At 48.9% G+C, this 24,067-nt stretch overlaps 1 protein-coding gene across 1 annotated transcript in view; it reads right to left on the bottom strand.

Moving 5' to 3' along the window:
- LOC144152801 (dnaJ homolog subfamily C member 13-like) overlaps positions 1-24,067 on the bottom strand; it is a 133,328-nt gene that overhangs the window by 53,244 nt on the left and 56,017 nt on the right. The window contains exons 19-24 of the mRNA XM_077684265.1: positions 17,842-18,001; positions 14,071-14,133; positions 5,633-5,839; positions 5,214-5,507; positions 3,622-3,962; positions 2,759-3,073 (exon numbers count right to left, since the gene is read on the bottom strand). Coding sequence (XP_077540391.1) covers positions 2,759-3,073; positions 3,622-3,962; positions 5,214-5,507; positions 5,633-5,839; positions 14,071-14,133; positions 17,842-18,001 — 1,380 coding nt within the window. The remainder of the gene's footprint in view (positions 1-2,758; positions 3,074-3,621; positions 3,963-5,213; positions 5,508-5,632; positions 5,840-14,070; positions 14,134-17,841; positions 18,002-24,067) is intronic.

The raw sequence follows: 24,067 nt of genomic DNA, 5'->3' as shown, positions 1-24,067 counted from the left end.
GAAAGGTGAGCACCGGCCTCAACAACACACGCGATTAAATGGGGCTCGAAGACCACATTTGTACTGTACCAACAGAACAGTGCGCCCAGCCCCAGATGTTGACAGGCGCCATTGCCGTGCACATTTTCCCTTCGATGATGCCTAATACGAAGCATCATGTGAACGAAGGCCCACCTTTCGGCATGGCAGCCTGGCGTAGAGCCAGGAAAGGAGGGGAGGGTCAAAAGCAATGGGGGAGCATCGAAGAGGATTCGAATGCAGCCCCACACCCACTTGGCACCAAGACAAGTCAGCAGACGCCCGTCACTCATGGTCCTGACAGGAGGTGACCGTATCTTACAAGTGACACATTAGTGGTGATGCTTGTGTTATGTTTACTGTTAAAGTAATGATGAACAGTGCGCCTCCTACATGAGTGGTACAAGTGACACCTGTAAAGAAGCACCAGAAAAAGAAGAATGCCGAGAATACGCAATGAAGACGTCTGGCCGAAATGGGTCAGCAGAAGGCAATGCTATTTGGCCTTTGCTTATCAAACAGGGGTTTCACATACCTTAATCAGTGCATTTTACCACCTCGCACAAAACCTGCAAGACTGGCGCCAAAGCATTTCGGTCACCCTAATCCCACTGTTCACCCCTCCACTTTTTTTTGTGTCAACATCCTTCGGGGTGAACCTGCGGAGTTCATTAAAGGAATCTTTATATGTATGGAATAGCAAACAAGCTAAAATGCACTTGGAAATATTGGAAGCACAGGGTGAGTGCAGGTGCAGCACTTGAATATCTGGTTTCCACAGACTTAGGTGCAACAGGCACGCGGCAAGTGTTCACCACATGTCAGAGTACGCCCATTTACGTTCTTTTCATGCCAATCTGTGCCAATGCGCAGGTACATCATTGGGCATCCTCGATTTACCGGTCCTGGACAATCCGCGGACAGTCCGAGAGGACTGTGTTCAGACCGGAAGTCCCATAGGAACACATGGGGAAACCGAGCGCCAGATTGCGTCTCGGGCAGTCCGCGGACGATCCGGTACTGATAATCGAGGAGGTCCGTTATTACGAGCTAAGCGAGCCATTTTCTGGCACTTCCCTTGCACTCTCCTGTTACCTCCTCCAATTAGTTTCTCTTGATCCTTTTTGTTTGTCTAAAGACCATCACACCCTTGTGTGGCCTCAGACATAATCAGAGACGTTAGGCCTAATTTCATCCCGGCTTAGTTTGGTTGGAACAATGCCGCCTGCTGCACAGAACAAAGTGTACCCCAGTGCCTTCCAATACTGCTGGTTGTTTCTTCGAGTTACCAATAATATATGTTTACTCTGCTTTAACACTGCGTGCATCTTTCACCCAACCTTCTTTACGTGAATGCTTCCATCCGCCATTGCACTGTTATGATGGTGCCGAGCAGACAACTTGCAACGCCTGGCCAAGCGAGCTATTTTCTGGCACGTATAACTTTGTCTGGCCCAGGAGTTCACGAATGGCAAGTGAGAAGCAAACTTGGCTGCGTAGCTTCACTGCCGCAGCTAACGCCCTGATTGATTGATTTGATTGATTGTAGGGTTTAACGCGCCGACGTAACGCAGGCGATGAGGACGGCTCCGGATTAATTTTGACCACCTGGGGATCTTTAACGTGCGCCGAAATCTCGTACACACGGGCGGTTTTGCTTTTCGCCTCAACGCCCTGATTGGCCGCTGGCCGTACCACGTGTGGTGAGGTAATGTTTGCAACGGCGTCAGTGCGCTTGTCACAAGTGTGCTGCATCGCATGTAGAAAGCACTTATTACACTTATTATGAACTGTGGATGTACTGAACGAATTCAGTGCAACAATGGGGTTTGTTACGGTAAGTGGGCTCGACTGTAATTACGGTAGGAACCACGTCCCCACCTTAAAGGGGCCCTGCAACTCTTTTCACAACATCTAAAACACTTTGAGACTATGGCCAATCTGCGTGTCCCTGAACTAAGTATAGCCACAACCTACTACTGCTCGGATATTACCACTCCACAGACATCTTAGCAACTCTGTGAAAAGATCTTTCAGACTTTCTGAAAGCTTGGGCATTCTTGTGTGTGTGTGCTGTCACACAAGCAATGCCGCTGCTATTTGCTGGCTTCCTTTCAGTTGCTGCAGTGAAAGCATTTGATAGGTGCTTTACAGAAAAAATAAAGTCGTTCCACTCAATGCGAAAGCTGTCGGAAGTGCAGAGCACTGATTCGCCATAATGGGCTGTAGTGCCGTTATCCGCTCACTGCTGCCACCCAATGTAATTCTTATTTCCCGCCTTCATAGTGCTCGCGCACCCTGAAACTGCGCCTGCGGAATTTTCGTTCTTTTTGTGTTTTCTTTTCCTTTCGCATGTACCGGCGTTTCACTGGCACTTTTTTTGCTTACTATCGCAAAACCCAAACCAACAAGCGTTCCTAACTAAATGAACGCATTGTCGGTCAATTACGTATATTTTGCCTCAAATGTACCTGCAGTTTTTTTTGCACTAAGCAACGGGGAGATGTAGGACAAGCGCCAGCGTTTCACGAGCTTCGAACGCTTATGACTACATAAATCGCTTGGCTTTCGAAGCCTCTGGGTTACGCCGCCACGATGGTATGCCGTGTGGCTCGACTTGGGTCCAGCGAGCGAGCCACGACGACAAGGCGAGCCCCTAAAGTTCACTGCACTTGAAATCAATGGGGAGACTGGCATGAGTCGTGGCCTCCCCTTTTAGTGCACGCAGCATGGGACTGACCTCTGCTCGGGGGTGACGCCCAGGGTGGCGCAGGCCTCCTCGAGGGTGAGGGGCGGCGGCTTGCGGTCCAGCTCCTGGCGCCAGCGCTCGAGCACGTCGCGCAGCAGGGCCACGGGGTCGGCGATGGGCCAGTCCGGGAAGCGGGCCGTGTCACACAGGTGCCGCAGGTAGTAGATGTTGCAGAAGAGCTCGTGCTGAAGCTGAGGGTAGCGCACCGCCGGGATCGGGCAGTACTCGTACTGGGCGCGCGTGTTTGACTTGAGCCGCGGCGTGAAGTCCCCGATGTGGCTCGCTATCTTGCCCATCATGAAGCGCCTGCGTGCAGTTTGAGCGCCCATTACTTCTCAGGGCATTGGCAGGTTCTTAACAATAATAAATTGAAGAAGAAACTCTTTAAACGAGACGATGTTGTTTTTATACAATACCCGAAACCCAAATAAATACGCACAACAGACACGGATGCACAGATGCAAGACTAAGAACAGGTAAGCACAGCTAAGGCTCGGCAAAAAAGGTCATAAGGCCAAACAAACTGGAAAACACCGCAGTCCAAACATGCTCTCAGTGATGACGATGGTGCTCTTGGGGTGTTCATAACGTATCCCACAGTGCACGTTTTGTGTATGGTGGTCGTCTTTTTTTTTTTTTTTTTCTCTTCCCTTCATGACAGGCATGCCTGCGGCACACCCCTTTCCCATACCTGTGTTGTGACCACCTGACATGATGCAAGTTGCTTTACACGCACAAATTATTAAGCCCACAGACCCTGTCTGCACGCAACGCAGCAGAAACGTGGAAACTAGGCTCTGAAAAAGGCCCCCCAGACGTGCTCCTTCCGAGAAGAAGAGGGCAGGCAGTCGCACCGCATGTCGGCGTTCCAGATGGCCTCGGGCGTGTCGAAGTCCCCGAGGAAGATCTCGGCGAACTTGGCCGGCCCGTGGTTCTCCAGGAAGCAGACCATGGCCTCGGGCAGCAGGGGCCCCAGGATGCTGCGCTGGGTGCCCTCGTCGTAGCGGTGCGCCTGGCAGCCGTGCGAGCGGAACAGCAGCTCCCCAATCGCCAGCAGGTTGGAGCCCGTGTAGAGCAGCACGAAGTAGAAGAAGCCCGTCGCGTACAGCCGCTGCACGGCGGGGTTCTCCTCCATCACCTGCAGCAGCAGCTGGCACGTCTGCTCCACCAGCTGCGGGTCAAAGGTCAGCAGCACCTACAATCGGAAGGAGACCGTCCCCTTCAAAATGGCCGCCCCCGCGGGAGGACGTCTCCAGTGCTCGCTCCTACCTGCTGCATTTCAGCTCCACATGTTCTGGTGCATGTACATTGCAAGAGTAAAACCGTGGTCCATGATTGCGGTTCTGCTGTGTTTTCCATCATACTGTACATGCTTGAAAAGTGCTTGCTTTGGAGTTGGAAGGCGCTGTCGTCTAGTCGTTGCCAGTGATTGCAGTACAGCAACTCTAGCACAAATCATTCTTTGACGCATACTGGGCCAGCTCTAGATTTTTGAAGTACCATCTCATAGTGGTTCGGGAACATATGCAAGCTGTTATTGCGCCACATACCACGGACTGCTGCTAATGAGAGTTAAAAAGTGCATTCTTGACTTCTGAATGTCATGACTCCCTAACATGTAAAGCAGCTTCTCTTTTTTGGACAAAAATCTGGCAAAAATCGAAACCTGCAACAAGAATGTTTTATATTCAATATTCAATTCGATATTTGGCTTTTCTTTTTAATTTTATTAGATACAGTGGAACCCCACTACAAAAAAATCTGCCTGAAAGAAATTTTCACTCATTGGAACTGGGTTTGAACATTTATTCTAAAACAAAATAAGCATAACACCCGTCATCTGTACATCTGTAGCTTGTTAAACCTTCAGGGCACTTAGTTTCACCGAAAACAAGCGCGGTGCACCCATGCCACCGCCAATAAACAAAAACAAACACATAGATGGACGCCACTGCTTGCTGGCGTCCATCAATGTGAACAATGTCGCAGGCCGTCTTTACAGAAGGTGCAGGTCCAGTTCGCCAAGCTGGAGCTATAGCCAATCCGTATCCAGTTGAAATGGTGTGAATGTCCTGTGGTGGGCCTGGCTGGCGCTGCGCCGTCATGTATGCGTTGTGAGCACTAGTCATTGCTGTTTTCCTACTGCCATTCTTCATAGTCAAAAGCAAATATCATTGATTGATTGTAGGGTTTAATGCGCTGGCACTTCACAGGCAATGAGGTGCACCGTAGTGGAGGGCTCCGGATTAATTCCGACCACCTGGGGATCTTTAACGTGTGCCAAGGTCTCGTACACACGGGTCTTTTTGCTATTCGCCTCCATCATAAAAGCGGTCGCCGCAGCCGGGAATCAAACCCGCGTCTGCTAGGGCAAGAAAACTTGCACCGTTGCCATCCCCCAATTTTCGGCGGTGCCCCGAAGTGCCCCGAAGTGCCTGTGGCTCACCTGCACGATATGCACAAGGGAGGCATGCTGGGAGAGCAGGCGTTTGGCCCGGGGGATGGGGCGCACCACGGCGCCGTCGGCGTCCCGCGACGGGTAGAAGGCGCACACGGCCGACAGGGCCGACAGCACGGTGGCCGCCAGCTGGCCGTCATTGAGCAGGGCCTGTCCCGAAGCCAGCAGGCCCCAGCGCAGCTGGGCCACCCGGGCCAGGGGCAGCCAGCCGGCCATGCCCTGCGCCCAGCACAGGGTGCGCCCGCTCAGGCCGCCCTCCCCGGACGCCCACAGCTCCTTCAGCTGCACAGTAAGAGGGGAGAAAAGAATGAGGTTCACAGTGCTTCAAGAACATCCCAAGGCTTCAAGAAGCGGTGCCCTTTGACCCGATTCGAAGCGGGGTGAAACGTCGTGGCTGCCTGTCGTACCTGGTCGTAGCTGTAGGGCCCCTGGCGGTCCTTGTCCTCCCCGCCCACGTGCCACTCCTTCTCGAGGCCCAGCTTGGTGTCGGGGGAGGCCTCGATCACGTTCACCTGGGCAGGCACCAGGGCCCGGCTCACGTGCAGGTGGGCCAGGGTCACCAGCTCCACCAGGGTGGACAGGCCCCCGGCGTCCAACAGCTCCTTCACGTTGCGCTGCACGGCCACCACCACCACCACCACGGCTTGACTTCAAGGGACACACACAGAATTCACACCAACAAATGGGTTAACTGCCTCCACAGGGGAGTCACCCCATGGGCCCAAATCAGGTGCAGCAGCAAACATGACACCGACCCCCGCACAAAACCTACGAACTCAACTAGGCAATAGGTGGTATTCATTAAAAAGTTTAGCTGTCAATTTCTTTGCTTGGCAACACTGAAATGGCCACGGACTTGGCTGAAGCGCCACGGACATGGCGCAGCTTGTGCCACTGCGGCCACACGCCGAAGAAAAATATAACACCGGCGTGCGTCGTCTGCTCCGTTTCAACCCGATTCTCAACGGTGGTGTCAACAGAGTAGTTATTAATCACACTCACATTGGAGTCGAGGCATTACTTTGCGTTCCGCGGGCTAGAGCTTGGAATGTGCAACCCATATCATGTGCGTAGCACGGACCAACACCGTCATCCCGCAGAGCCCGACGTAACCAGCGAGGGCACACTCACATGGTTGCCTGCATGTGTGCCTCGCTATTGAATACAGGCTATACGCCTCGAGCTTCGCGATCGCTGCGCCGCCTGCCGCCGCTTCTCCACGGCGCTTACAGGAGTAGCGCTGTGTGGCTGATTGGGGCTCATGCAGTGTTTCGGTTGTCTTTCGCTCCTTTTTGCCTTTCCACGACCTAAACAACTTATTATGGCACTGTCGGTAAGCAAATGGTACGTTCAGGGCACTTCAAAAAACAGCTGCGTCTTGGTAGAGTGCTGGAACGTCAACAAGAGCTATCCGGGGAGGCGGTTCTGCAGGCTTCTAGGCCACTCTTACACGCGTCGGCAACGGCAACAGCTTATCATCGCAGTCACCTTCTAATACACCAGGCACATGTGAAATCTATTGTCGTGTCGTTTAGACCTCGTATTGGCACAGTGCGAGGTGGGTTTTGTTTCGCAGCGTGGACAAGGAATTCGGCTTTGTTTTGATATATATACGCCGTAGAAAAGTACGTTTCGGGGATGTGATTACCCCACCCCTGACAATAACTCGTGCCTTTAATGGGAATATAAGCCACGCGAAAATGTTAAGTATATTCCATGGCTGTACTTCGTTAAATGTGTGCCCACTAATGCCTTATAGCAAGGCCCAAGTAAAGTTAATAAAACCACGGACAAATAAATGGTTTGCCAAGTCCGGAAGACACAGAATAGCTCCTACGGGAAAGGAAAAACCCAGAGGAGCTTCGGAAATGCTAAAGGGTCTAAACAAACAAGGTAGGACTTACCAGATCAACTAGATTCGCAAGAAATACAAGGACGCAGGTTCGATTCCCGGCCGCGGCGGCTGCTTTTCTGATGGAGACGAAAAGCAAAAACTCCCGTGTGTTCGAGATTTCGGCGCACGTTGAAGGAGCCATGCAGACAGAATACAAGTTTGTTTTATTCGAAAGATTTCGCGTTTTATAGTGCCCCCAGCGCTTGTCCGACAGCAAATGACGCCGTATTCACTGAGAAATTGCTCAATTTAGGTTAAAATTTTGATTCTCCCGCCAAATCGTGGGTTTTCGTAATGTCAGCAATGACGTCAGAAGCGCGTCTATTCAAGCGAACTTCCACTGCGTCATTCGGGTTTGCGGCCTTGCTGTCCGTCAGCCCTCCCAGATGGCGCTGCTATAGTCATCCACGAACCGTTGTCCGCCGTTGCTTTGTTTTTGGGCGTATTCGCACCCGGCTTGTTTCTGTTACTGTAAAAAGTGATTGTCTCGTGAAACCTGGGGTATCCTCGACAAACATGGTCACGTACGACAACGCCGCTTACGCCAATCGGCCAGTGTCCTGTAAAACAATTTCAAAGCGGCGGAGTGCTGTGCAGCTAAAACAAGCATAGTGCGCCCAGTACCAACAGCCGTGCGCATCGGTACTTCTATGCTTACGTGCGTTTTTGTAACTTTCATTGTTTACCGCACCATTCTTACTGCTGTAAAATGAATATGCGTTACACTTAAGCGCAAATAGTTCGTTTGGAAACCCTTTAAGCCGTGCCTAATTTGCGTTTGCTTTTTCCATCCTAAGCCAATCGCACAGCTAAGCTCATATGACATCATAGGTTCTGTTGCGGGAAATGAGCTAGTGGGTCGCATGGCCATTGATACAGAAGTGATATTTGCAGCGTTCCTTTATAAAAAATCGTACATGTTTGATATTGGTGAGAATAAATACTTCACCAACTGAAGAAGAAAATATCACTCCGCCGTCGCCTGCTGTCGCCCGCGCCATATAGCTTCTGGCGGCATTTGAAGAAATCAAGTGGCAAGAGTTACGCAAGGTTCCACTAGATAGGTTCCACGTTCTGCTTGCAACGCACGTGGAGTAGGGAAACGCGGTTCTATAAACGTTGAAGTAGAGCGCCTCGATTAAAGCGCGTCTTCGCCGTACGGCAGCGTTCGCATCGATACACCCAGTTTGGACCAGTGGAACGCGGGAAATTTAAAGTGATTTAAGGAAACCTTTGGCGTCTTTACCTTGGGAGGAGCGCTACGCAAGAGGAACAACATGAGAGGTGAGCAGGAAAGTGAAGGGAGGCATTTACTTCGCAAAAGCCGATAAAAACTATCGTCTTTTGACGGCATTTGCAACGAAAGGAGCAGATACGCGGCCAATTTTTTCTATTTATGTAGCTTATTTGAGCGAAGTGTGCGTTAACAGTGGTGTCAGTATGATTCTATCGAGGCAATCTTTCGAATGAACCAAACTTGTGTTTTGTCTTCATGGCTCCTTTAAAGATCCCCAGGTGGTCAAAATTAATCTGGAGCCCTCCGCTACGAAACGCCTCATCGCCTGCGTTGCGTCGGCGCATTAAACCCCACAATCAATCAAATCTATTTCACAAGAAATGAGGGGTGGAGGAGGGGGAGGTGGACGCCTAATTCTTGTTGTGTACAAATACAGAGCGAAATCAAGGAATGAAAGTTTTAGTAATCACACACAAGCTGTGTGTTCACTCTCCTTTCGTTTATCAACTTCAACGAACAGCTGATCACTCAGCGGACGCATTTTTTGAAATATACAGGGTAAGCAGTTCAAAGCGAGAAAAGGTGTAGTTGGAAGAGTGTGGTGTCTCGTAAGGCCTTCTGATTTCAGTTTTAGCATATGATGATGTTTCGATGAAGCGTTTAGTCGCGGATGCGAATTACTCTGTAAGCCCATCTCCGCTCTGCTCGTGGAGGAGATATGCAGCAGACGAATATTTGCAAGCGCTCACCTTGCGACAAGACGACCCAGCATAAGATCTTTTGTCGAGTGCTGATTCCCGAGTATAGTTTTGCATTATCCATCGTACTTCCTTTGTAGAATGTTTGTAAAATTTATGCCACATTGCCTTGCCCACGGTAGTGATGAATATCTGAGGCAAGCGTAACTGGCCGGCTGTGAGGCATGCTTGCTCCTCCAGATTATGCAAGCACACAAAACCGATTTACATAGTAGTGTATGGCCCTAGCATGACCCCCTGAGGAAACGCTGTCCACGGAGACACTGTTAGTAAATTTCAGGACAGTGGAATTACAATCAGCTCCATTCATGTGCCGGTTTCGCGAAGTCGGCCTGTGACCCACACCTGGTACTTATGCAGACCACACTACCGTAAAAACCCGCGTATAATACGAACCCGCGTATAATACGAGGTGTAATTCGGGGACAGCAAAATCAGAAAAAAAGTTTTCATCCGCATATAATGCGAGGTAAAGAGCATAGAAAATATTTATTTGCACTGCAGTTACCGTTCAGTCATTGTCAGGTTTCGCTGGCACTGTCTCCCGACGTCCGTCCAGCCATCGTCAGGTTCGCTGCCGCTGTCTCCTGAAGTCGCCTTGTCGGAAATGTCTTCCCACAGAAAGTGGTCCTCAGTGCCATCAAGGATGTTCGAGATGCCGCATTTCTTAAAAGAGCGACTGACGAGCTCCTCTGGGATGCTGGCCCACGCATACGCGATCCAGCCACAAAGCACCGCTGGAGAAACCCGCGTCAGCCATTCGGTAGCTGTCACTTACGGGTCTCCTGACCTTATCCACTCTTGGTAGCAGGACCTGATGCAGTCTTTGAAAGGTTGATGCAAACGTCTAGCGGTTGCAGCTGGGATGTCATTCCTCCTGGCATGAGAATGAGTTGGGTGCGGGGTTCGCGCAACAACTTCTTCAAGGAATCGGCCAGGTGGCAGCGAAAGGCGCCCAACACGAGCACTGACGGGAATCCCCAACAGTGCTCCAGGCCACCGAAACCACACAGACTTTATCCGGTCAAGCACCAGTTGCTTTCTCCACCCACGAATGCTGCCTTCGGTGACGCTGAACTGCCGTACTGCGGCGCAATTCCTAATGGTCTCGGCACATAAAATAACTTTTCTTTTAATTGCAGCCGAATACTGTTTTCGTGCACCCTACATCGTGATAGACTTGCAGTGCACGTGCCGAGATTCTTCGCGTGGTCAAAACAATCAAAATGGCGCCGGCTGAGAGAAGCAGCAGCCAGCTAACGCCACTGCAAGATGGCGCACCCTCCGCTGAAACCGAAAGTGCAAATTTTCGGCTGAAAACTTTAGGATCCACATATAATACGAGGCACAAATTAGACATAGTAAAATATGGAAAAAAACCTCGTATTATACGCGGGTTTTTACGGTAATATCGCGTCAGAAATGTTTACAAACTCGTAAATGCACCACATTTGCGAACAGAGTGACTGCTCCACATAAATTGTACAGCGCTCGAGGCGTATTGGGGTAGCCTGCAGTGATACTTGGAAAAACAAGTAGCAGTCTTCTCTTTAGCATGGAGTGGAGGCAGGGGGGGACAGTCTTGTCCGCGACCATCCTTGTGATGGTGAAATCGATCCCTCCGGATCATTTTTTTCAACATCGAGAAACCTTGTTTTGAAATTACAGCAACAGTTGCTTCGTTATGTCAAGAATAAATATACATGCTTTCCAATAGGCTATGGGCCCCTTATTTTTTTGCAACTTCGCTTACCAGGGATTTCATCAAATTGAACTTTGTTACATTACGCTTTACTGCATACTTACAACAGTACAACTCTACAAAACAAAACGAATAGCAAACACTGCTACCAAACTATTCAATGTGTCAAATATTCACACACCTCTAGTGAGCACACTAATCCTAATTAAGCTACACGAAAAAAAGAGTTCTTCCACCACGGGGAGAGAGGAGAGAGAGAGAGAGAGAAAAGGAACTTCATCTAAGCCCATGCTGGTTGACTGAAGCAGGCGAGAGGGAGGAGGTCACCTGGCCTTCCCCATTATATGACAGCCATGAGCCTGTGGGCCCTAGCGGCATCTTCCAACAGTTGGACGAGTAGTTGCTGTGAGTTGGGGTGCGGGTTGAGCTAGGTGGCCTCCCATTGCTCTTGAGTCCTGATGTTTAATGATCCATTACGTCAGTGAGGTTTCTGTGGGCATGCCAATGTGATATGCTGCAGGGTAGTTTTCCCTGCACCTGTCTGGATACAAGAATGGGGGTTGGAGAAGGTGTGACAACCCTCATGCACACATCACTCGGCATTGCGCGACCCGCACAGATCAGAACCAAGTGCAATGTTGTCCACTATCTGAGAACACCAGCGTGTTGGGGTGGCACAATCACCAATTGATGCGAGAGATAATTGAAGCTTTCTACATAAGAACCATGAAACGTGGGCCAGCCACGCGTTGGTGGCATTTCATATCAAATGCATTAACTTAGGTGTTTTGTACATTGTTTGTTGAATGTGAACATTGTAATCTTGTGTTTATTGAACCTGAACCGCAATCCTGTAAACATTGTAATCTTGTGTTTATCAAACTGCACTATAGAGGGGTTGACCTGGGCACGTGTTCATTCTGAGTACAGTTAAACCTCGATATAATGAAGTCGTACTTGCGGGCGGAAATTTCGTTAAATCGAGAATTTCGTAAAATCGAGGTTTCGATTTTACAGTTCATTTAACCAGCTATTGAGGTTTCAAAACCTTGCCCATCGCCCAGAAACAACTGCTATGTACTTACCCCTCCACTTAAAGCGAAATTTGTACTAAACCTGGCCGCGAAAACTGTGAATTAAGAGTTTCAACACTTAGGCAATGGAATTCAGATAGCCGACGGTAGTTCATGTGTCGTCGTAAAACCGGTGCTTTTCCGCAACGCCTCATTAATAAATGCGATAGCAGACCGAGTTTCCACTTTTTATTTTTTTCATTTCGGTCAATACTAAACGCCACTGTTAGTCAATTGAACCCGCGTCCATGCCCCGTGAACTTCACCCCGGCGAGCTGCTGGTTCGAAGTTACGCCTCTTATCGTCCGTTCAGTGGTAGGCTTAGGCGCGGCGTTGAGGGGTGCGGCGGGCCAACAGCGGAAAGCTGCTATGAAACTTCCGAAAGACTTTTCATGTACAAAAACTCTGCAATATGGGTGCGTGAAGGAACCACTACACCAGAGATAGCCACGATTGTGAGTAGAGCAGAGTCGCGGAGTACACGCGGACCGGCTGTGTAGCAGCGCTTACGTGCTCCCGCTAAAGCGGAAAGCTTACATTAAATATCGTCCGGCCAAATTCGATTAAGCAATTACTTTTATGCCCACTAAGCCCTAAAGAAACCGATTTCTCTGCATCGCAGCTGTCTAATGAACACGGGTGAAACGAAGATGACCATGTTCAAAGACGGCAATTTATTGCCACCAGCACTCGATGTTTTAAGCCGTAGTGAAGAAGTCCGTAAGCAGTGCTTGGCGTTTCTTGACCTCGTATGCTGACAGACCTAACAAGGCTTGCTCTTAAACATTCGCGTGCGCCTGCGTGCCTCCACAGAACATCGATGGCATCCATCACTTCGGTGGCCGTTGGTCTAGCGTCAGTTTCACCGACACTTTCTTAGGCTCTTGTTCGGAAGACTTTTCTTTCCCTTGGAGTGCTCACACTGCTTACAAGACTCAGCTAATGATGCACGAACAAAATATTAATGTGGTTATCAGCACACACAACCTAGAGCAGCAGCATCGTGAGGAAGGACGCGTAGAAAAAAAAGTTGAAGTAGGCTTCGGCAGCCTCAGCATAGAGGGCGCTGGCGTAGGCAACAATGGAGACGTTAAAATGGTGGCCGCACTATGCAACCGTCTATGACCGCTAGCGGTTTGAGCAGCTTCTTTCATCGCTTTTAATTGTTATCAACAGCAGATTTCACTGCTTTTCTTTCATTTTAGCCATTAAGAGTCAATGCGAGTACTGAATGTTTTCAATGTCGTCTCTGAGAGGCAAAACAAAACGTGCCTCGAGCGGAATTTCGTTCTTTCTTTCTTGCCGTGACTTCGTTAAATCGGAAGCGCCGCACGAAATTACTTCGTGAAATAAAGATAAAAATACATGCATTTAGCAAAATTTTGATAGAAAACATTAAAAAATTCGTTATATCGAGAATTTCGTTAAATTGAGGTCCGTTATATCAAGGTTCAACTGTATATGTAATTGCGAGATATCGTCAGATGTTATTGCGAGATATGTACCTTTCATTTGATGAGGTTTGTGTGCTCTGAACATTGTAGTACTTTTTGCGTTATTTCCCTGCAATGTAATTATCCGTTTTCTTTCTCTTGTTTTCCTCTGATTTTGCCTTGTGTGTACTGAAGTTTTTAGTTCTTTACAATCTTTTCTGCCGAGTGTTGGCTGCTTGCACCTTCTGTAATTTTCATGAACCCCCCTTACTCAATGCCCCCGGGCCTGTAAGGTATTTTAAATAAATAAATAAAAAAAATATATTTGTGTTTATGCGTAATAAAAACAGTTGAGACTTGGCGCTGCCATGTGTGTCTCCTCTGCTGTCGTCCTGTTCCAAGCAAGCACTGCTCAACGATGTATCAACACCAAGTAGCCCAACTGTCGATCTTACTGAGCAATGGGGAAGTTGCTCAGCGCAGACACTCTACAGGCCCCGATCATTGGAGTCAACATGCGATGCAAAAAAACTAGGAGTGGGGGGTGCACCCACAAGTCTTGCCCCCTCCGTGGTGGTCAAAGATCTCAAGGGGGGCAGCGCTTGTGGTTTCCCCCGCCCACACTCCCTACAGCTCAAAACTGCTGGGCTGCGTTAGATACAGCTGCTGCACGAGATGTGTACGGGGGGGATCATGTTGCCCCCCGTACTATTTCTCTAACCACCACCGCAGATGGCTGGCCCCTCACCTTGTGAAGGATCAGCTTGCTGAGGAAGAGCAGCAGGCGATCCCTCTCCATCCGGTCCGTGCACTGCATAGGCGGGGAGGAGAAGGAGGAAATCAATTGCACCGTTTCTGTTGTTTCTTTTTTACAAGCAAATGACCAAGGATGGCAAGAGAGAAAGCAGTTGTTAAAGACGGCCTGACGAGGCTCGCCTCCTCTACCAAGCTCCCAGTTAGCCCAGCTTTCTCTTAAGACAGGCAGCTCCGTACAGAATGGGAGCTGCCCACAACACACATTACGGAAATTTTGCAGGGAGATTCAAGTCTCCCATGGCACCGAAGCCACTGGTATTATTACTGGCAAACTGACTGGCAAAAATTGTTACTGGTAAACCAAACAGCAAGAATGCAGCATCTAGAGTAGAGATGTAAGTTTTCACAAAATTTTAAAGGGTGCAAAATAAACACAATTTTTTTTTGAGAAAAACAGGAAAAATTGAGAAAAGACAATTCCGCACAGATCTATAAAAAACTCAACATACTTCTTTAAGGTGCAAGCCTTAGATGTCTCATCAAACGCGATAAGTGACCGTAGTTGCTGGCGACTACACGAATGAAAACAAATCAAGGCCGCTCTAAAAAGAAAACAGGGAAACAAAATATACATGGGAACTTATTTGGGTTCGAATGGTATTTTTACCCAGGACCACAGAGCTGCAGCCAAGTGCGGCAGCTACAGCTCTAACCCGGTAACGTGCCAGGATTGAACAAGAATTATCGGGAAGCATGACTAGTGAACGTGACAGTACCGTAAATACAAAGAAGCAGTGAGGAAGTCTTCGTTAATCGCTGCCTTTCGCCTTCAAATCACTTTTAAAAGCCTTATAAGTGCCCAATGAATTCTTTTTAACCTTTTTAACCCTTCCCCCCACTAATTTCGAATATGCCATTATTTTTTCACCTGATCAATTAGTTCCCAAGATGATTAGAGATAATTAGCCATTTTTGGAGAAACAATAGACAAAACAGTGTTGGCCATAAAACTGTAATCTTTGCATTTTTCAATACTCTGAACCCTGGTGAGTGCACGAATCGAAGCAGTTTTTTTGGCGGCACCAGTGGCAAGGAACCATTTCAAATTCCCATTTAAAACACCAAGAGAGAGAAAAGACTTATTGAATAGAAACGGTCTGGTAGCGCCGATGGTGTCATCCGGGCCAGCCCTAGGAGCTTCAGGTCGGGCGTCCGGCGCTCGGCCCCAAGGGGCTCGCGCCGCCTACCCGCTGCCTCTCCAGGGCCTCCCGGACGCACTGGACGACTAATTTCTGGGTGTTGTAGTCTGACGAGGTGATGGCTCTTCGCGCTGTTACTGGTAGCTGTCAAATGCTTGAGGGTGCGGGGTCTTGGGGTGCGCACTGTAGTATGTGGGCCAGCGTGCTGCGAGTGGTGCGGCAGACGGTGCACTCGGATGTCTCGTAGATTGCGGGGGCTATGTGGCGGCCCAGTACTGGTGTGAGCACAGAGTCTGTTTGTATTTGGCGATAGAGGGTTCCCTCGCTTCGAGTGAGGTTGGGGTGTGGGGCCGGGAACCGTCTCCTGGCGTCTCGGTACCACCGTAGTATGGTGCCGTAGTCTTCTAGTGGTGTAGGTAGCGAGTAGGGCGCATCTTCATGTGATCTCCGTCCAGGATTCAAGGGCGTGGGGGGAGACCTCTCCTGGGGGGCCGCCCGACTGGTGAGTTCGAGGTTTAATGAGCTATAACATTAGTTCCAAGCGGTGCATCAAAAAAAAAAGAAAAGAACCATTCTTTTATTGCAAGCACCAGTATTGGAAAATACAAAGATTACAGTTTTATGACCAACACTGCCTTGTCTATTGTTCGTCCAAGAATGGCTAATTACCTCTAATTATCCTGGGAACTAATTGACTAGCCCAAAAAATAATGGCATATTCGATATCAGTGGGAGAAAAGGGCAGCTTGACTAGCAGGTTTCCCAAAGTTTGCTTGAAAATCAAAAGAAATTGTTTTAAAGGGACACTGAAGTGAATTTGTCAACTACCCGTTTTTGCTTGCACTGCGTAGACTGGCTCAAATTAGCACACTTTTCATCGTTTATCCAGTTGACAAATCGGTAATTATTTTACAAAGCGCGAAAGAAGAAAAACTACCATGCGCGGTTTGCGGCGGCCGCACCAACTAAGGCTGCGACGTTGGGAGGAGGGGCGCCGTGATTGGACGGCGCCCAAGGTTAGCAATCACACAAGTTTCGGTTTCGGTTCTGTAAAACATAACCAATGGCGTTGTTGGATGGGCATTCTCAATATCTCAGTAATCATCGTACCGCGCTTCTGCCATGTTGTCGGCTGTAAAATGCACAAGATAAGCCTCCCAGGACGGCTTGTAGTCGTAGCATTCACTAGCCGAGACCTACGCAGTGCATGAACGCCCTCCGCGTACCCGCAGACGCCCAAATGTGATGCGCTTTTCCCCCATATCTGGAGCTTGCCTCCCTCATGCCTGTATCGTAAAAAGCGTGTTCGCACCAGGCCAAGGGTCTGTTCATTCTGGCCTGTGCCCACTGCCTGCAAGCAGTCGGTGCTTATGGCAACAGCACGCCAACGAGAACTCGCTAGCGCGCCAGTGCCAGCCTGCGCGCGTTTTGTGAACTAGTTCGTGTAGCCATGAATGTTGCGGCCCAAAAAAAGGTGAACTCAATATAGAAAACATTGGCGGAAAACAAAAAAGTTAACTTACAAAAAAAAAAAAGCACGTACCTGCGGGGATTCGAACTCGTGACTTGCAAAACATTCAAGGTGACACACCTAGCGCCCCAGACCACTGAGCCACGGAGCGGGACGCGAAGGCCTTGCTAATATAGGGTATATATTGTACAATCGGTTTACACTTTTATTTAGTTTTGGCATTTCAAGCAGCTTAGGTGACTATTTGTTGTACTGCGATCGTGCAGTAAGCGTCGCCCGAGTTTCCACAGTAGCTCACGCCTAGCAATTGCATTTCGTAGACGGAAAAGCGTTCGCAGATGCGTAGTCGTGCTGCTGACCGCTGTGCTTGTTCGCCCAGCGCAAAAAAGTGCTTCCCGCACCCTAGTTTTACGCTGTACGGTAAAAATATCAGTTGATTTTATTTCCTTAGTACCTATATTGACTTCGCTGAATCTTCTCCCGCCTTCAAGAGGCCTTATATTTTCCTACTGGCGTACCAGTCAGCGAAGTGTCGCATGTGCGCTTGTGCAGCGCTTGTGTGAAGCGACCTTGACTTGGAGCTAGATACAGTGTACAAACAAACCAAGTAAAGAAAGGCACATTCTTCCATTCACAAACGTGTCCTGGCTTCGTTTCAACTGAGCGAACGAATTGCGACCAAGCAATTTTTTTTTAACCTCCTTGATTGCGACGACCTGCCGGTGGCCGGCGGACGAAACGCAGGGCCGACTGACTCTGTCGGCCGGGGAGCCGTGCAGTAGCGCAGCCGTGGCGCAGCCAATTGCCAGCTCATCCCCTCCTGACGTCACACGAAAACGCCACAGAAAATGGGCGAGCGTAAAGAGAGGAGGACAGCATTTTCGAATTAGTTTTTCTACTAAATAAAATCGCGTAAACGCGCCTAGAGTGGTCGAAACATGGCCTGGGGACTCCGGACTACAATTTGCGCTAGTAATCCCGCAATGTTTACATATCACTTCAGTGTCCCTTTAAGACCTGCGTCTCCCCTTAACGGCTCCACAGTGTTGCTGCCACCAGCAGTGGGGCTCCCCCTCCCCCTGCCCGTCCTTGCCTTGTCCAGCTTGAGCAGGATGTGGCGGGTGTCGTTGAAGGGCCCGATGTCATTGTAGTGGCGGCCGTACACCAGCGCCATGGCCTGCAGGCACTGGCACCGCCGCGCCGGGTCCGGGGCCAGCAGGAACGCGTGGTACAGGTCGCTGAAGAACTCGGACCTGCAAGAGGGGAGGGTTGGCAGCAGAACGCGCCACCACTCACTATGGGGGGCACAGTCAGCACTTGAACGAGAGTTCTAAACAGGGCATGAGGAAGGCTGCGTCCCGTGCTTTGGTCTGGCTGCTTCTTCTAACTGGGTACTGCAACTTGGCACACTGCCTGACTAAAAGGCAAAGTGCACAGAAACGCCAAACTTCATCTTGAAATGCCTAACAGCCACCTAAGATTTTAGACAACCGTGGAACAACAATAATACGACTTTCAAAGGACCATGGGAAGGCGTCGTATGATCAGGGTGCGGGTAAATGCCAGCCTCGTAGACAGTGTCACGCGACAGGTGGGCTAAGAACTTACTTTAACTAGTACCACTATATTTAGCGCACTCTCGTGTGATTTGCGAACCCCTAACTGAAACCTAAAATTTCTAAAAATAAAGTTCATGTTTTGTGCCCCCCTCTCCTCCACAGTGCCTGCAGCTAGCCCACCAGCCATGCACTGTGCGCTACGCGATTCCCCATGCCATCCAGCACTATTTATAGCCCACAAGCCCTGCACCTCGTGACATAGTCGAGCAAACGGAGACAGGAAAAGGTGGGTGTGTGAAACTGCCAAGGCCAAGCAAAACAAACTATAGTACAAGGCGGCGATAGAAAAAAGGCGACAACGAAAGGAGCAGAGCGCCAATGCGGCTTCGAAAGAGCCACACATACGACGCAACCCAATGGCCATGACTGAACGTCTACCGTATTTTCCGATCTATAAGTCGCACCTTTGTATAAGTGGCACCCCCCTCAAAATGACAGTTTTTCCAAAAAAAAAAAAAACGTATACAAGTCGCACCGTTGTATAAGACGCACCGGTATATAAGACGCACTTGTTAATTAGGTAAACTCATAGTGAATCAGATCGATAGAAAGTGCGGCGAAAGTACATGGTTGTGGTGGCCGCCGCCTAGTAACGCATCCCCCTGTAAGCAGGGCTAGACAGGGGCATATAACATCCAAAGTCTGGACATAACTAATTTCTCAAAAATGGTTTATGGATACACACAGATGGAATGTACTTACGGACGGCGTTTATGCAAAACCATCGAAATCTTTTTCCTCAGACTCGTTAACAAATAATTCAGTATCTTCAGTGGGAGTTCCACCGGTGCATCACTGTCGTCCTCCGACTCTCTGATGTCTTCTTCGCCAACATCGTTACCACTCGCGGACCAGATTACTCCGGCCTTTATCAACCCGGCTACAACTGTTTTTGTAGAAATGGAGTCCCAAGAGTCAGAGACCCATTTGGCCACCTCTCCAAACGTCGCGCGTCTCTTGTATGCTGTCGTAAATCAGCAAAATAAAGGTGTCATGGCGGACGGAACTGACGCGACGGGAAGCGGCACGAAAATCAAAACTTATCTCCAAGCTGTCATTTTAAAAATTAGCAGCACGTTTACCTCCTTCAGAGTAACTGTCTGTAATAATTCATGAGCTGTATTTTGTTTTTGCAACCCAGTTTGATGTTACTTTGAATTTATTCTGAACTGTAGTTACTGCGCATGGCCTAAAGTGGCATGTGGTTGTCAGGCAATTATCATTCTTTTTGACTAGGAAAAGCTGCAAATTCTTTGGTGCAATGTCCCGAAGCGACATATGGGCTATGAGAAATGTCGTACCGGTGGACTTGGGACTGGTTTACACCATAGAGCTGTGTCTCAACGTGCGCTGGCCACGCGCGGCCGCCGCGAATCAGATTTATTCCATACATAAGTCGCACCGGTGGATAAGACTCACCAACAAAAATTTCAGAAAAAAACCGCGACTTATACACCGGAATATATGGTGCTTTGTTTGTCCGCTCAATTCATTTTTTCCTTTCATGACGCTCTCTCTCCCTCTATCTCTGCTATCTGCCTGGGATGCAGCAGGTCCCCACAGCACCACAGTGCACATGCTGGTCGTGATTCTGGTGCGTGCAAGCCGTCTCAGCAGCCAGTTGAAAGGAGTTGGGCAGCGTAATTCTACACCAGCCCGTGCAATCCCTGTGCCTTGAGTGCCCCATAATGCAAATGTTCCAAGCTGCAGTGGAATCTCAGCGATACTGAAACGATTTCGGTTGATACAAATTTTGTTGATACAAATTTTCAGAATTCCCCAACCAAAATGCATTGTACGTATACAGTCTACGCCCGTTACAACGGACCCTCTGAATCCGGAAAAAAATGTCCGCTGTAGCCGAAGTATGCAGTATCCGACGGGAAGGGGGGGGGGGGCTATGAGCTCTACAGTGAGTACTTTGACCAATATTGCATGCATAGTATATACACTTTGTTCTTTCTACACGCCTGCAGCACCTCTGCACAGTGTTCGCGCGAGGGCAAAGAATCGCGCAAACACCGTTTCCAAAACTTAGCACCGGCACTTCGAAAAGGCCTAGCGCATGTGGTCAAGCCTGTAAAGACGCAAGATAAGCTGAGCAAATAACGCAAGAATATAACTAGGCGCAATTATAAACCAGCTATAAAACATCAGTCGTGCCCATCAGCATTAGCTAGGCTCTTTTAAATCCCCTCACGACGAGGCAGGTTCTCCCGAAACCGTTCGTCCAACAAATCGGATCGCTGCCTGACGTTCCCTCAAGGCAGATTCCACATTTTTAGCGATTTTATTCTGGTCATTGAAACAGATGTAATGAAATAATCTGATGACGGTCAGCTGTAAAATCGAAAGTTAGACCAGTTGGACTGCGCACGGTTACCGGCAGATTACACACAATGGATGGGGAGCAACCCCTACTTGAGGCATTTCTTACCTTTTTCACCGAACGGAACGGGAACGATGCATGCGTGGGAATAATAAAAGCCGAACTTCACTGAACCCGAGTTTTTTATTACATAAAAAAACTGACGAGGGCAGACTCGCCTCCGAGTGCACCACTTCGAGTATTCTATTGCCCTGTTTTCAATCTCACCGGAGTCGCGTTTATCGGCAGCGGCCATGTTCTTGATGGTACAGCGGACACTGTGCTTAGAAAGGCCTGTACTTCTGGCGATGTCAGCCTGTTTTTCCTCGTGTTCAACATCGTTAATTACGCTTAATTTATCCGACAGTGAAATCAGCTACTTTGCCGCTCATGCCGCTGGTAAGGTGGCTAGAATGGGAAGGTGTGAGCACCGCGGCGCCTTCCTTCGGCCGCGTGTGACTCCTTTGCGCGCAGATGACACCAGGGGGAATGAGGCGCTGCCTGTCGAGGCGCGGTAGCCGCAGCCGGCCGCGCCGTCCTGCCCGCGCTCGCCCTGCCCTTGCCGCGGCCAGCTTCGTCGTGCGTTGCGGACCGTCTCGCGTCGTTCTCCCATTCTTGGCGCGATGCAGTCGACAGCAAAGAAGACGGAGCAAACGGAGAAAACAAGCTAACTCGCGCATTCAGCGTAACACGTTTGCATGCTAAAGCGGCGGCAGAACTAGTCAACGGGTGATGTGCCGCAGATTGCCTGCCCAGGGCATTCTGCTGCCCTGACGGCAACTGTTGTACGGTTTTATTGCATTACGAGGATACACGTTATACTTAAGGTGTGAACCATCAAAGTAATTAGAAGAAACTGAATGCAGTGAAGCCTTGCGTGATGTAGGCTGAATTTCACAAATTCTTGTTTTTTTTTAATTCTTCACCTGTAAAAAAATCAAGGGAAGCTTGCATTTACGCGCAGTACTTGAATGGCGAAGCTCTTGTAGGTTGACATTGCAGGACCCATAGTTAAGTTTCATTATCATTGTTTATTTGCATAGTTGCGGGGCTAGTAATTCGTCGTCATATGCATTGAAGAAGTCGTCTTCTTCGCCGCGAGTAATAGATGCAAAGTCATGCTCAGCATTGCAGACTTCCACTATGCTCTTCTCATGCAGCGGTGGCGGGATCTGGAAGTCGTCTCGGGAAGGAGGGGCACACTCCAATCCATCTGTCCAATTATCCATTATGGCTTATGCGACGGTCCCGTGACCTCTCCCAACAGGGTCTTTTAAGTTTGACATTGCGATAAAGTTTTTATCTATTTTTACATGGGCGGTAGCGCTTCACGACAGCGCTGTTTTTATTATTATTATTATTAAAGCCACCGCGCGTACCGAAGGCGCTCAGTGGTCGCCGCGAGGCACGCGCTCACGAGGGCTCGGCATTTTCTTTGTATCTTTTTCCTGCAACGGCGAACTTACGGCTTGTACAACAGCTCCGCTGTTAATACTTTTTATGTTTCCCCTGTAAGTATACTTTGTTTCCTCTTCCCCTGTAAGTACTTTTTATTTCTTCATCACCTGTTAGTAGTTTATTTTCCTAGTTTTTTTCCTACTTCTAACTTCCTTTTGTTTCTTCACTGTAAATATTTTTTTCTTCACCTGCAAATAGTTATTCCCCTCTGAATACTTTTTGTTTTCTTTTAACCAGGAAATGCTTTTTTTAGTGTGCATCTTCTTCACCCGCAAATAAACCGTTTTTTTTTTTCATTGTAAATAAACGATTTCATGACGAGACCAGATGTGTTGCTTTAATGTCAACTATAATTTCTGATGTGAGCGGGAAAACTGCGTGCGGGCTGCCAGTTTGTTACGGCCGGGTAGCAGAAAGCGCTGCAGTGTCCGTCGAGACGTCTTCAGTTAATGACAGTTCGCAGGCTCTACGGTAGTGCCGATCTGGAAGACGGCGGCTGTATTCCGAGGAAGGCGAAATGCATGGCGCCCGTGTAGCGGGTGGTGTCAGTGCATATTATACAACCCCAAGTTTTTTTTTTTTAATAGAACCACTACACGTAATGCGCAAACGCTTTTGAAACTGCAATGCGAACTGGGCCCGTAAAACTACATTTCACGGGTGTAATGAAATGGGGTGACAAAAATTTTTTAGTGATAAATATTCGTTCTTTTACTCTTCCAGAAAGCGCACGATACTGCAACGGGTTCGTTTTCACCTTGATGATAGAAATGCAGCCGACGCGATACTGGCGGTGCGCCCATTCCAGCCGCGCGCCTTCCCTACCGCGCCTTGGTCAACAGCGCCGCCCGTGGCATCCGCGCGCTTTGGAGTCACGTTTCCGCCGCCGGTACTCACACCTCCCCATTCTAGCCACCTTACCGCTGGTCGCACAAAAAAAAAAGCCACTGGCTTGGCTTGGCTGCGCCAACGACCCGGCTGCCAGCAATGTTGCCAGAGATAATAGTTTTCTTGCCAAAATAAACGAAAAAGCACACCGGGCGCCGGCCCCGCGGAAGTCCGCTATAAACGTTCAGTCGAAACAATTTTCGCCTAAAATTTAGTCTGTTGTAGCCGATAGTCTGCTCTAGCCGGGTCCGTTGTGAGCGGAGTGGACTCCATTTAAAATGCATGGGTACCAGACAAACCAACAGAAATGGTCTGTTGTAACCGAAAGTCCGTTGTTGCCGGATCCGCTGTAACGAGCGTAGACTGTATAGAATGTAGACCACTTATAACGTAAAATTTGCACTATAAGTAGCAGTGCAGTATAAACAAAAGATTCACAAATCCAACCACATCGCAACCTACCCTTCAGCAATTCCTTAATTATCATCGCTCAAACAAACACCACTTAAAAACAGAGAAACAGTGTTTATTTTGTGATTTCTTTCCCGCATTCGGACACTGCCACACCATTCTACTAACCACGAGCGTGAGGGAGCACGTTTTTGTTGCTTCGCGTCTAAAATGAATGCGGCAAGGGAATGATGGGGGAGGGGGAAGAGGGTTTACTCCGGCGAGATAACGTGATAAGAACACAATCCAGATTTTTTTTTCTGTTTCACCCCACTTAGTGCTCACAACTCCGATTGTGTTTGCTTATCAGCACAACCTATAGGTGGCGAAAACCTCCTGTGTTGCTCGTGTCTCATCCGGCTATCTTTAGATGTTGGCAAAGAGAAAGGGAGGGTTGCTAATGTGCGCAATGTTTTAATAGAAACAAGTTACCGTGTGCACGCAGGCTTGCTATCTTCTGAGGTGCGCCAAACGCAAGGGGAATTGTGGTTATCACGTGAGTGCTAACTGAATACGCAATCTAAAGGTTGCCTCTT

This window comes from Haemaphysalis longicornis, unplaced genomic scaffold (genome assembly GCF_048455015.1).
Source record: "Haemaphysalis longicornis isolate Haplotype H1 unplaced genomic scaffold, Haemaphysalis longicornis Haplotype H1 scaffold_9, whole genome shotgun sequence".
In the NCBI taxonomy this organism is placed as follows: domain Eukaryota; kingdom Metazoa; phylum Arthropoda; class Arachnida; order Ixodida; family Ixodidae; genus Haemaphysalis; species Haemaphysalis longicornis.
This window is presented reverse-complemented; position numbering and strand designations above follow the sequence as displayed.